Source organism: Palaemon carinicauda, chromosome 4 (genome assembly GCF_036898095.1).
Source record: "Palaemon carinicauda isolate YSFRI2023 chromosome 4, ASM3689809v2, whole genome shotgun sequence".
Classification (NCBI taxonomy): domain Eukaryota; kingdom Metazoa; phylum Arthropoda; class Malacostraca; order Decapoda; family Palaemonidae; genus Palaemon; species Palaemon carinicauda.
In genome coordinates, this window is record NC_090728.1 from 166194743 (window position 1) to 166208863 (window position 14121).

The 14121-nt window shown below is 37.0% G+C and overlaps 1 protein-coding gene across 1 annotated transcript; it reads left to right on the plus strand.

Annotated features, from left to right (window-relative positions):
* The first annotated feature begins 955 nt into the window (after window positions 1-955).
* On the plus strand, window positions 956-5855 carry LOC137640161 (carotenoid isomerooxygenase-like). Its single transcript, XM_068372675.1, has 4 exons — window positions 956-1201; window positions 3112-3383; window positions 4024-4276; window positions 4665-5855. Exons 1-4 carry the CDS (start codon window positions 1175-1177, stop codon window positions 5793-5795), a joined length of 1683 nt encoding a protein of 560 aa, XP_068228776.1. The 5' UTR covers window positions 956-1174; the 3' UTR covers window positions 5796-5855.
* Window positions 5856-14121: the final 8266 nt, after the last annotated feature.

Below are 14121 nucleotides of genomic sequence, written 5' to 3' on the forward strand. Positions count from 1 at the left end.
GACGGTTCGTGCTGAGACTAGAGCATGCTTGTCCCCAAGATCTTTCTTTAGACTTTGCTTGTCCCTAGGCCTAGGCACGTTAAGTCATCAACTTCCTCCTCCCCGCCGCCGGTCTGAGAACACATTATGAAAGCTTTTCTCATCTCCCCTTGCTTTGACATTCTCATTCTTACCTGCTTTAGTGCAAGACCCCTTGTCTCGCTATAGGCAAGATAATCTAAAACGAACGAACGAATATTATGGAAACAAACGAATTAACAAATACGCCTGTTGACAAAGGCGGTCTAAACATCTCATCACGTTTTAGGTTAGCTGACCCCTTTTCCGGCTACTGCTCTTTGTACCCAATAGTCTTTCATTCCTATTTTCAGGGATTTGGAATAAAATCACACTTGAATTATATCGCCATCTCTTTTCAGATTATGAATGCTGCAACGTCATCTTTTAATGAATCATAAACAAATGGGAGGTCTTTGTGATGTGAAAATTTACAAAGCTTTTGGGCTAAAGATAAAATAAACACGAGAAAAAAGACAAAATTTAAAAGATACGAAAGAGAAAGAAAGATGAATAAAAATGCTCTGTATCAAGGTAAGTTGGGTGATATAGATTCAGGTCAGCTGCGACTGATTACACATAAATTTCCTTTAACTTCCTTTTATATTAAAAAAAAAAAACCCACACACACATTTCCACTTTTTAAGTCCATCACTCTTCAACTTGAGCTGATTTAAAAATTTCCTAAAATACTTTTTCTTCCATAAAAAAAAAGAAGAGAACACAAGGTTTTCCTTTATCTAATCGGTCATTGATTAAACTGTTTACCACAAGTCAAGTTGTATAGATATTACAAGTGTAAAAAAAGCTTGATCATTATTTTTAGTTATAAAATAATTTGGGCTTAGGGCCTTTGGTCACGTTTTTTTTTTCTTTTTTTTTTTTCTAAATCTTATATTTGTGAACTGTCATCACATGTGGGACCAAGAAGCATTTACCGAGTGGAAATTCTAGTGAATTCTATCTTCGTAAGAGTTGACTCATAATGTTACATGAAGATGACTAATTGAATCTGTTGTTTATGTAAGTCACTCTCCCACCCTTCTTCCCTGCCTTCTATCTCTCTCAGTAAGCGTCTGAATTCGGGGAGGAAGAAGATCGCGCCTTTAGACTAGAGATGTTCACCTACACGTTTCAATTTCAAGTAAGTCGGTTTTAACTTAATTATGAATCGAATTTAAACATTATATTCATAACTCGAAGGTAGTTTAACCAGATTTATTTCCATTTATAAACCCCTACTCTATTGATAATTCCGGGTTTCACCTTGCATGAGGAAACCAAATTGAAGTAAGACAAGGGCAGTAGGCACCGTATTTGAGAGCTACTAAGTTTAGGTCAAAGAGGAAATATTAAGAAAACTCTCTAAACGGAAATGTCTTTAATTTTTAAAGGACATTTGAAATTAAAGTGTCTAATCAGTGAGATAAGAACAAGAAACGGATTCAATGTGTCTGACGTGGACCTCAACAGAGAGCTAGCCTATTCGTTTCATTTTTTAGCGCTCTGAGAACTTGTCTTCGAATGAACTTTCCCTAATGAACTCAAAAAAGTGAGCAAGAATTTTATATTATGCCGACCACTAAGCCGGCAATCAAATCCAAATCACATGACAAGACCATGCGCATGATATAATTTTTATCTGTCTACCTTTCAAAATCTAGAAAATTCCGTCAAATGGTTCATTTTATACGGCCATAAACCCTGAAGTATTTCCGTTAACGGGACAATGTTGCATTCATTGCATAAGAAGCTGTTGACATTATCCCAGCTAATTTCAAGGTAGACTGGGATCAAAGTCAAATTTAAGATTTTCATAAGGCGGTTTTCTATGGTTACAAGGCAAAGGCTCAATTATAATATAGGGTATAAGCTTAAAAGCTTTGCACCTATTTTGGCTAGTACAGTGATAACGTATTTGCCTAGCATTCGCATTGCAGCAGATCGATCTCAGCCCGGGACTTTGAGTTTAAGCTGTTTACTGAGGAGGCCACTACTGTGGTGCCTGTGGTTGGGCACCACAGTTGGGGTTTGGGCTTTCCCGACTAACGTTCTGGTGAGCATCTATTTTGATGAAACTCGAACTGAAACCAAACACCTTTACCTTATTAATTGATAGAGTGCCCGTAAACTTATTTTACGGCGTGTATAGTTAAGAACCAGTTGTACGTTCTATTAAAGGGATCAATTTTGCATCACGCATTAGTTCAAACTTCATATCTTTCATTATCATCTATTCCCATCTTCTTCCAATCTTTCAGATATTCCAATATGTCTTTAGTTCTAAAGGAAAAAACTATACATCTTTCCATTAGCAACAATACAGCGTATACGCTATATGCAGTAAAGTGAATTTCTTTTGGCATTTACCTTTTCTATTATGGACATTTGTGTGGACATTCATAAATTGTTAACTGATTATTCTTAAGACTTAACTATATATTAAACCCTCGCACTTACTTACATCTCTCGTGTAATTATGATTATTGCACATATGTGCAGCGGGGCGCAGGATATCCTGGCACACTTCGTTCTGAAGCAGTGCACCCAGTCACACCCTAATGCATGGCTAGCAGGGTTGCCAGTTGGCCTTTTTCAGGCCAAAAACCTAAAATTTGGCCTTTGCAAAATTGGTTGGCCTTTAGCAATATCATGAACAAAGGGTGCCCTTAAATGCTATATTTCTTACCTTTTTTTACCAATGAGTTGGCCTTTTAAAGCTGTAGTTGATTAGAAATTGGCCTTTTCTTACTTGGAAAACCTGGCAATACTGATGGCTAGATTCTGTATGTAGCCCAGCCCGCCACCTCTGCCATTTCTCCCTACTGTTTGGATAGTTGCCGCACAGTAAAGTTGTCAGAAGGTGCACTTCGTAGCGAGGTGTATCAGGAATTCCTGTGTCCAACTGTACCTAAAGAAATTATTTTTTTATTTGCTCTTAAAATGTAAAAAATGTAATGACTAACGAGCTATATTACCAAAGAAGTTATCATAATATATATTTATTTCCTATTTAATGAGAAATTTTTAGAGCAAGATGCTTATCTCTTTCAGGTGGTTTTGCTATCCTTAGTAGGCCTAGCGGCCGCGTCATCAGAACACTCTACAACGCAGTCTTCATGGCTTCGTCACTGCGACCAGGACACGCCCAACCCTGTCCAGGGTAAATTGGAAGGACACATCCCTGAATGGGTGGAAGGACGCCTCATTCGAGTTGGCCCAGGTGTACATCATGTAGGAAATACATCTTACAAACACTTATTTGATCCACTGGCTTTACTTCACATGGTCCAAATACAGAATGGACAGGCTACTTACGTTTCAAGGTGAGAAGAGACCACTGTGTGTTCAATGCGAGATTTTTCTTGAAAAATTTCAGACTTCCACTGACCCAGTGAAAACTTCCTTGCGTTGTCCTCAGAGCCAAAAGTTAAGAAGTGAAAATAATTAACAATATTCCAAAATTCGAAGAAAAGAAAACAATATAGAAAATAGTTGAGGGAAAATCATTGCATTCTGTTAGGGCCCGGCCAGACCAAGCGCGGCTAGCGGTGAGGTTAGCGGCAAGAGGTTATGGCGGCCAATTGAAACCTTAGGTATCTTATGTAGGTGGCCAGATAGGAGGCGCGGGAACAAGCGGACAGTTCATCTAATGGACAACTAAGTAACAGAACGGATATTCAGTCGAATAAACATAAGGATTTTGTCATTAATGCTGTAGACAAAGCTTCTTTTAAAAGATTGCTCTATTCGCACAAAACCAAAGCATACGTGTCCCTCTTTGCTTTGAGTTTTAGGCAGCACTCTTATTCAATCAAACTAAAGTAATTTTACTTTGAAAGAAAAACAGTTATGTTAATCATCCTCTTTTTCTGATATAGGATAGGCCTAACGATTATCTCATCGACCTCTTGAGCTTCACTAATTAATTGGAAATATCTCCTTTTTCTTTTTCTTTTTTTTTAGAATCCTGGAGAGTGACACTTACAAAACTAATATGAGGGAACAGCGCATAGCAGAAACAGAATTCGGGACGACAGCCTACCCTGATCCTTGTCAAACACTCTTTGGGAAGTTCTCAGCGTGGTTTGAAGCTCCAAAGATGGGTGACAACTGCCTGGTCAATGTGCTGCAAGCGAATGACCAGCTCATTGCCATGACGGAAACTGATACTGTGCGAGTGGTGGATCCCAGTAATTTGCAAGTGATAGGCGATGGTGTAAGTGCAGTTTATTATATGTTATTATGGTAGATAAGTAGGATGGTTAAATTCAGGTAAAATATTATGCTTTCATTGTTAAATTCATATTTGGTAAAAGATTATGCCTTCATTGCTATGATTTTTTTTATCTTTAAAGACTTTCATAGTTCTCTAGGAATAAAAAGTATATCCCTTGGTAACTAAGAATCTCAGACTTGACTGTTCATACATCATTAGAAGAGCAGATAAAATATTAAAAAAAGAAAAAGATTAAAGGTTTTGGTCAGAAACTTGAATAAACTTGGTTTGATACAGTGGCCAGTGAGTATTGAAAACCCACAATGCAATATTCAATTATTGAAATATTTCTCATTCTCATATTTTTTATTTTTTGTATGCATTGCAGGTAAAAATACCAGATTTTGTACCTGTGCAAAGGGCGAGCGCACATCCCCATGTTGGAACTGATGGTACTATTTACAACTTAGCTGCTACAATCAGTGACCGAGGACCAGGATATTCAATCATCTCCCACAAAGCAGGAGTTCTTGAAGATGCTTCAGTAGAAGCCACTATTCCCGCCCGTTGGAGATTCAACCCCGGCTATATGCACAGTTTTGCTATTACAGAGAACTACTATATTCTATTTGAAACTCCACTGGCAATGAATGTCCCTACAATGCTGGCCTCTAATTACCTGAATACACCTCCCGAGGAAGGCTTAGTCTGGTACCCAGAGGAAAATACCCGCTTTAGGGTCATCAGAAGAAGCAACGGTGAAGAGATTGACACTAAGTTTACGTCTGACAAGTTTTTCACCTTCCATCAAATAAATGCTTATGAAACTGCCGACGTACTGGTAGTAGATGTAAGCGCTATTTCATCAGGAGAAGTTATCAAAAGCTTGTATTTGGATAATATTAGGAAAAAGGATTCAGATCCAACTAAACAGAAGTTTGATTCCGTTGCAACTAGGTATGTTATGCCACTGGCAAATATTGAATCTCTTCCACACAATGAAGAGCTACTGGCTGACTACAGTGAAATCAAAATAGTACCAGAGGATTCATCATTACCATCCAGATCACCTTCTGCCGTAAAAACTGGTGACGATGAAATATTCCTGAAAGGAGTCATTATAAATGACATGTTCTTGGAGATGCCCAGGATTAACTACTTTCACAATGGCAAATCCTATAAGTATGTCTATGGAGTTGGAAGTGAGAGCGGAAGCATTGATTTTACATCGCTTATTAAATTGGATGTGCGATCAGGGAAAGAATTAGTCTGGAGTGATTCCAGTTATTTTGTGTCTGAACCTGTGTATCTCTCTGAGCCTGGCAAAGAGGATGAAGATTCAGGAGTTATTTTAACACTTTTGCTTCACAAAGAAGAACTGAATCATACTGTTCTTCTCATCCTTAATGCACAAGACTTTAGTGAAATGGCTCGGGTTCACTTCACTATTAATGGACCTGCAACACCTACATTCCATGGCCAGTTTATAAGCTTCCATGATATAGTTCATGGTTATTGATGAAGGTAATCTAAAGATGTCTACAGAATGTAATGAATTGTAATAGATTTGAAGAAATTATCCTGAAATTTTCTTTCTAACATCATACTGATACTTTACACATTTTCCTTTTCATCATGCACCTGGCAATACTAAGATAACTGAAAAATTCTTCTTCACTCAAGAGGTTAACTACTGCACTGTAATTGTTCAGTGGCTACTTTCCACACGATAAGGGTAGAATCTCTCTCTTTAGCTATGGTAAGCAGCTCTTCTAGGAGAAGGACTCTCCAAAATCAAACCATTTTTCTCTAGTCTAGGGTAGTGCCATAGTTTCTGTACCATGGTCTTCCATTGTCTTGGGTTAGAATGATCTTGCCTAAGGATACACCTAGGCTTACTATTCTATCTGTTTCCTTATTTCCTTTCCTCATTTGGCTATTTTCCCTGTTGGAACCCTTATTGGGCTTACAGCATCCTCTCTTTCCTACTAGGATGTAGCTTAGACGATAATAATAATAATAATAATAATAATAATAATAGTAATAATAATAATAATAACAATAATAATAATAGTAATAATAATAATAATAATAAGAAGAAGAAGAAGATATTATTTGGTTGACAGAAACTACTGTGTACCAATTTGAAACTATTACTCATCATATAAACCATTAAGCAGTGGGGTACCCTAGGGAAGCGTACTAGGACCAATCTTGTTTTGTATCTGTACTATAGGTCCATCAAAAGTTATACAGAGACATGCAGTGAAGTTTAAATTATTTGCAGATGACACAATTTTATCTTCCGCAAATGACATTGATGATACCGTTGAAACTTTAAACCACGCTCCTACTGGTGCTATGGAATGGATGACAGTTAAACAACTAATACTAAATTTGAATAAAACTGAGTTTATGGTGGTAAGAAAAAATTACCCAAAGAAACTTGGCTGACATCCAAATAGACATCATTATTAACCTGGTCCCGATATCTAATTAACTTTGCGACTTTGGTATATCACTTGTCTCTAATTTGTCCCTCTTCGCTCAAATAAATAACGCAAGAATCGCTGGCCATCACCTTAGAAACATTCTTTTTGTAAAAGTATCTGGATGAATATTCTGTAAAGAAACCTTTGATTAACTGTGCCATTACCAGGATTGACTACTGTAATCCTATCTATTACAATCTACCCAAACAGAGGAGCAAGATTGATAAAAGGTGCCCCATCCAGAGAAAGAATTACTCCTATCCTAATTGAATTATACTGGCTGCCAATTAAAACTAGACTGTCCTGCACTGGATCCCCAAGGGCCCTTTCACACTATACTATTTAAATCTGGCTCTGCCAGTGGAGCAGCACTGCGCTTATAAGTTGACTGATGGAATGCAATCACTGACAGATAAGTAAGAGGTGGGATGAGGTTAAGGATAATCCGCCTCTTTTATTGTAGGATTTTGGAGTGAAGGGGTAAGTCAAATTTTTCTTATATGAAGAGGCATCAGGCCTCTGGTTGGGGAGTAGGGGAAGGTAAAGTGGGGGGGGGAAGGATGAAGGAAGTAAGAGTATTATAGAAGGGGGCAGACCCCTTTGCTTAGTTTCTCTACGTGTCAGGTTCAGGATTGCCGGCCATTGCATCCGCTGCTGCTTCTATCGTAATGTTTTCTGGATCATCCGTTACCTCCTTGGGCAGAAACAGATCGGTAGATATCATGCTATAGTAAAAAATGGCTGGTAGATATCACGCTATAGTAGCACTGCTCTGATCATAGCATGAGGGATCACAGAGGGAGATATTGGGTGAGCGATTTTAGTATGAGAGAAAGGTCGGTCAGCTTGGTTGAAATCCCCAGCTGACGTCTGGTTGACTTCTGAAACGCATGGAGCCTTTCACATTATAGCGGCACAGATATCTTTGCCGTCGCGGTGCCGCTTTGCATGAGCGTTGTCCCACCGGATGGAAGCGGTGCCGCTCCCGTTGGCGGTTGTAGTTGGCCATCATGTTCAATGTTCGTCTTCACACCAGGCGGCTTTTTTCCGCCTTTGCAAGCAGTGAGTATCAATAGGTCATTACTTTTCATCAGGAAAACATGCCGTGAATTATTTGGGTATGGATCAAGATATCAATATAGAACTTCTTTCTTTAGTCGAAACGATTTCATAAGATAGAAGTATGGAGGTGTAAAAAGTCGTAATTTCTTTACATCTGCTCAGAGAGAAGTATGCTGTGATTTGAATTTAGAGTTTAAGAATCTTAGTGGTAAGGAGATATATGAATATGGTGAGTTTTTTATTATTTATTTATCTTTGATGTTGCAAGCGTTTTTATCAAGTAAAAAGTGGCTAACCATTTGTTATCATTTTGATAATACGACGTTCATAAGATAATACACATGTTTAGTCATAAAAGCCCTTACTAATAGATAGATGAAAGTTTGCATACTTTTTTCAATGACATATTTTAATATATTGCCAACTCAAACGCCGTACTTCACTCACGAAGCAATCAATAAATGTGTTTCTGATGTCATCTGCTGCTAGTTCAGCTTGTATACTTATAGGATGTTCTATCTCTTCTGAACCATTTATTGTTAGAGTGTTTTCAAAATTAAAGCCATCGCGTTCTCTTACAATGTTATGAAGAACACAGCTATCTTTGACAATATTCATAACAAGATGGAGAGATACTTTAAGGGGATGATGGGATATCCTTCATTTGTTACTTAGAATTCCAAATATATGTTCCACATACCTTTTTCCTCTATATTTAAACGCTAATTGAATACTCCCTTTTCTTCACTTAATTGTCTTCCTACATATGTCCACATAAAGTGTTCATGCTGTACCAAACGTGTATCACACGATCGTACATAGTAATGACATTTCTTTTTTTGTATACAATATGCTTTGTATCTTCGCTCTCCCCTCACACTGATAGGGATCTGAATAAACATGTCTGTTTTTCTCACCGTTAACTGTTAACAGCAACGGTTGTCGGTTGAACATGAAATTGCCTGTTATGTTCTTATGTCCTTTTTGCCTAGAGTTTATGTATATATAAACAGATGTTCTGTAATAAAGTTACGCAGTTGCTTTCATCCTGCCTTCTTAGTCATAGCCTCTCTCGGCCCGTCACATTGGTGTCATGTTCAACCGACAACCGTTGCTGTTAACAGTTAACGGTGAGAAAAACAGACATGTTCATTCAGGTCCCAATCAGTGCGAGGGGAGATCGAAGATACAATGCATAGTATATACAAAAAAAAGAAATGTCGTCATTATGTACAATGCACACCAAATTCTTCCTCCCCTAAACATACATAAGGCACAAATGGTCCCTGAAAACCGGGCAATAGTTTTGGTTGGGATAAAGGAAAGAGATCTTGGTCAAAATATCTCAAGAAAGGTGTACTTCGGAAAGTGGTCGAATCACAGTTTTCCCATGAGATCCAATTTTCTTCAATAATTACTTTAGATATTTTAAGTTATTAGAAAAAAATATTACAATCCTTCTTCAATTCTCCAAAGCCAGTAGCGTATGCACCATGCGTGTCTCTTTGAACACTAGATTTTTGATCGTCTCTTTCATAATAGGTAAGGACACAAGGTCCCTCTTCTTATCCATCTTTTGGTACGCTGCATATTGTTTTCAATATCTAAAAAGATAATTCATCTCTCTAGGCAGAGGCCGTGCAAATTACGGGCTGCCAACGCGAGAGCATGTGTCTTGCATAAGGCAAGGCAATCTAAAATGAACGAACGAACGAACTAATTCACCCACTTGGGTTTTATGGTAAGAACCTTGAATTATCAGGAAAATCAGGGTGGACTCTGAAACTTGGCACCAAGTGAGAAACTTAGGTTCAATTTCATTATATCAGGCAATAACTTTGATCAGTAAATTCTGGTACCTGACATTAAAATGCCCATATCCCCATTACAGATTAACTTAAAATGAACGTTTACAAATCAAAATGTTCCTTTTAGTAAGTTCTTTTCATTGATGTATAAATTTGTAGCATTTGAAGCTATATTAGGTCATAAACTCCCAAAATCCTACCCGAAATCAATGAGCATTTGCAGCTATATTAGGTCATAAATGCCAAAATCCTACTCGAAATCAATGAGCATTTGCGGCTATATTAGGTCATAAATTCCCCAAATCCTACCCGAAATCAATGAGCATCTGCGGCTATATTAGGTCATAAATTCCCCAAATCCTACCCGAAATCAATGAGCATCTGCGGCTATATTAGGTCATAAATTCCCCAAATCCTACCCGAAATCAATGAGCATCTGCGGCTATATTAGGTCATAAATTCCCCAAATCCTACCCGAAATCAATGAGCATCTGCGGCTATATTAGGTCATAAATTCCCCAAATCCTACCCGAAATCAATGAGCATCTGCGGCTATATTAGGTCATAAATTCCCCAAATCCTACCCGAAATCAATGAGCATTTGCGGCTATATTAGGTCATAAATTCCCCAAATCCTACCCGAAATCAATGAGCATTTGCGGCTATATTAGGTCATAAATTCCCCAAATCCTACCCGAAATCAATGAGCATCTGCGGCTATATTAGGTCATAAATTCCCAAAATCCTACCCGAAATCAATGAGCATTTGCGGCTATATTAGGTCATAAATGCCAAAATCCTACTCGAAATCAATGAGCATTTGCGGCTATATTAGGTCATAAATTCCCCAAATCCTACCCGAAATCAATGAGCATCTGCGGCTATATTAGGTCATAAATTCCCCAAATCCTACCCGAAATCAATGAGCATCTGCGGCTATATTAGGTCATAAATTCCCCAAATCCTACCCGAAATCAATGAGCATCTGCGGCTATATTAGGTCATAAATTCCCCAAATCCTACCCGAAATCAATGAGCATCTGCGGCTATATTAGGTCATAAATTCCCCAAATCCTACCCGAAATCAATGAGCATCTGCGGCTATATTAGGTCATAAATTCCCCAAATCCTACCCGAAATCAATGAGCATCTGCGGCTATATTAGGTCATAAATTCCCCAAATCCTACCCGAAATCAATGAGCATTTGCGGCTATATTAGGTCATAAATTCCCAAAATCCTACCCGAAATCAATGAGCATCTGCGGCTATATTAGGTCATAAATTCCCAAAATCCTACCCGAAATCAATGAGCATTTGCGGCTATATTAGGTCATAAATTCCCCAAATCCTACCCGAAATCAATGAGCATCTGCGGCTATATTAGGTCATAAATTCCCAAAATCCTACCTGAAATCGAGGAAAATTAATGATTTACCCCGTGATGGAAAATAATCAGAATCAAACAATATTAAAGATTGATAATAATCAGCAGTAAAACAATATGTAATTAACATAATAAACATTTTATAACATTTTAGGGATTTATGGAGCTGACTGTACCTTTTCATAAAAACTCTATTTTCATAATTGTAGTTCACGGTCATCCTTAACTTCGTGATATGGAGATTAATATTTGATGATAACGTACTTTGAAAAATTTCTCAAGTGAATAAAATCATAAAAGAATATATAGCTTGCACAATTTTCTTAATTGATTATTGACTAAATTCTGGCTATAGCAAGAAAATTTAATTGACATATGATGTGGTTTTATTACTGACAGGGCAAATCAAGAAGTTGTATTGATTTCATTAAACTAATTCAAGGATCCATAACAATACTTTTAAACCAAAATTAATCCACTCAGTCTCAGTAGGGAAGTCAGAGAACTTTTAATCTGTTCAACAAGCATATTAGTTCTAATACATGCATCAAGTTTCTCCCTCCATCACGCGAAGTATAAAAGAACTTTTCTGAATAACACTGAGCTTACATTTTCTTTTTAATATCAAAAGATAAATTCAAAGCTAAATATGGTTAAATATTCTAATGCTTAACTCACATTCGTAAAGGAATCAAATTTAGATAAGTTCTAATGGACGAATGGCAGTATTTGCTTCTCATGATTGTGCTTTTGATAAAATTTCTCATCCCATACTATACCCAAAGGATCGCTACATATTGACATTTACAAAAGCTGCAGCAAGGAACGTGATTGCTATGACAGGAACAGTGATGTGTTCCACATTTTGTACAACTGCGCATTACAGTGAATTCCTCATGCAGTGGGTTCTTCCCAATAATTTGCACTAAGAAATCGTTCACTACATTATAACCATGTAATGTTTGATCATATGGTTCCCATTTAGGTTTGAATAAAACAGAAATCATGTAATAAGTGACAAATCAGGCTTTCTCATATGTTGTTTTGTTGCATAGAATAAAAAAAAAATCAGGAGAGTAGGACAGACCACTATGAATGGCATTTATAGACTGAGAAAGCTTTTGATTATGTTAAAACTTCAGCGTTAATGAAAGCCCTAGTAGGTGATAGGTTCTTAAAATATGACTTCTTGGAACGATGATAGGCTACATATAGTTTCTCAGGTGATCTGCCGTTTTACACACTGTTACCTGACATAAGATGAAGGAAATTACTCCAAAATCTAATAGTTTAACTTTCCTCACAATTCTTTGAAACAAAATCATCAAAGTATTCATACCACACTCGATCCTAGCCTCAATTTCCTTCAGTTGCTCCAAACTTTACTTCTTAGCTTTTGTGAAATCTTATATCTCAAATGTGCAACATTCTCTTCAATTGTCCCTGAATACTTTTCTGTTGTCAGCCTATTGGAAGAATACTGCCCACTGTAACCTTGGAAAGGACTCCATCAGTAACTGTAGACCTTTCAGTGATCTGACATAGTTTTTTTTTTCCCCCACTCAAAACAGAATCCATGACATTATCTGCTCCACTACCTTTTAAATGTCACCCAAGATATCCTAAGGAAACTTTTGTCATGTGAAATGAGCAAAAGCAAAGTACTACATTGTTAACTTCCTCCGGTCGTATCAGTTGATTCGGAAATCGCAATAGGCCTACTGCTTCATCATAAGTAACGAATATCAGTCTAATTAGGTAAGAATTACCTGCAAGTTTCCCATGGCAGTGTATGCTATATCAAATCGTGTGTTGGGATAAGGGAGTAGGCCTACTGAGATAAATGTAATTAGTTTTAGAGGTGGCTCATTCTCACCTAGGACGTAATTAGCTGCACTCCATTTTAGAGAAACAAAATCCTCATTATTTATAAATCATGAACGATTCATGTCCTCGAATTTTTAAAATTTATTAATGTATATAGAAATCTATAGAGTAATGGATATAGGAATCCAGGCTCAGACATAAAACATGGGATTATTAGTATTTATAATGTTAAGAAATAAAATATATAATGAGGAAATAATGCTAGTAAAATCTTACACATGCTCAAGAGCCATTACCATCTCAAGAGGAAGCAGGTAACTAGAAAGGCAAAAGTAAATTACTCTACACCAAATTTCCATCTACGCTATATTAATGGAAACAGTGGAACAATTGAGGGAGGGGCTAAATTAATCAATAAAAATGGTTTAAAAGCGATAAATATTCACTTGGGGGACTGGGCACAGACCTTGAAGTCTGTATATACTGAATTTTGCATTTACATTTAAAACTCTATGTTCTGGCATAAAAGCTCGTCGTGGTATTCAAAGTATTACCAGCTCTATGATTAATCCCGTGTGAGAGTCAATAAGCACTTTCAAAATACTGGATGTATTGTACATCCAATATATTTTCCTAAATGGCATTCTGAATCATTAAATTAATAGATTGCACAGGCATCCATCAACTCAAGGGTGTTGTCCCTACATCGATAGAGGGTGCCATTTAAGCCTATAATTGTGGTTTTTTAAAAACTAAATTCAATGTGATATATGGTTATATGTTACCTAGGATGAAAGACAATTCATGACATAGATTTAGACAAATATGCCATATGTGGTGAATTTACAAAATCGTTTTGAGACTAAGTTAGAGACGTTCTTGATTTTTAAGCGTTATAATAATGTAGATTTCATAAGCAACAGAGAGAGAGAGAGAGAGAGAGAGAGAGAGAGAGAGAGAGAGAGAGAGAGAGAGAGAGAGAGAGAGAGAGAGAGAGAGACTTTAAATTGTACAGTGGAACTGTGCATGATTATATTTTTTTTCTTCTTGCATGTATCTTGAATCAGAAAATATATTTTTTTCTAGGTATTTAATATAAGCGTAAACTAAAAAAAAAGAATAATTTTATGATATTATTGCTAACTTACTAAGTTGCATGACATTTTTCTAATGATGAACTACTGATATCTGGAAAGGATATCGGGTAGCATCCTCTTTGTCCTCCTGGACCCAAGAATATGTAATTTTCTTAAAAGGAAGACTAAGTAATT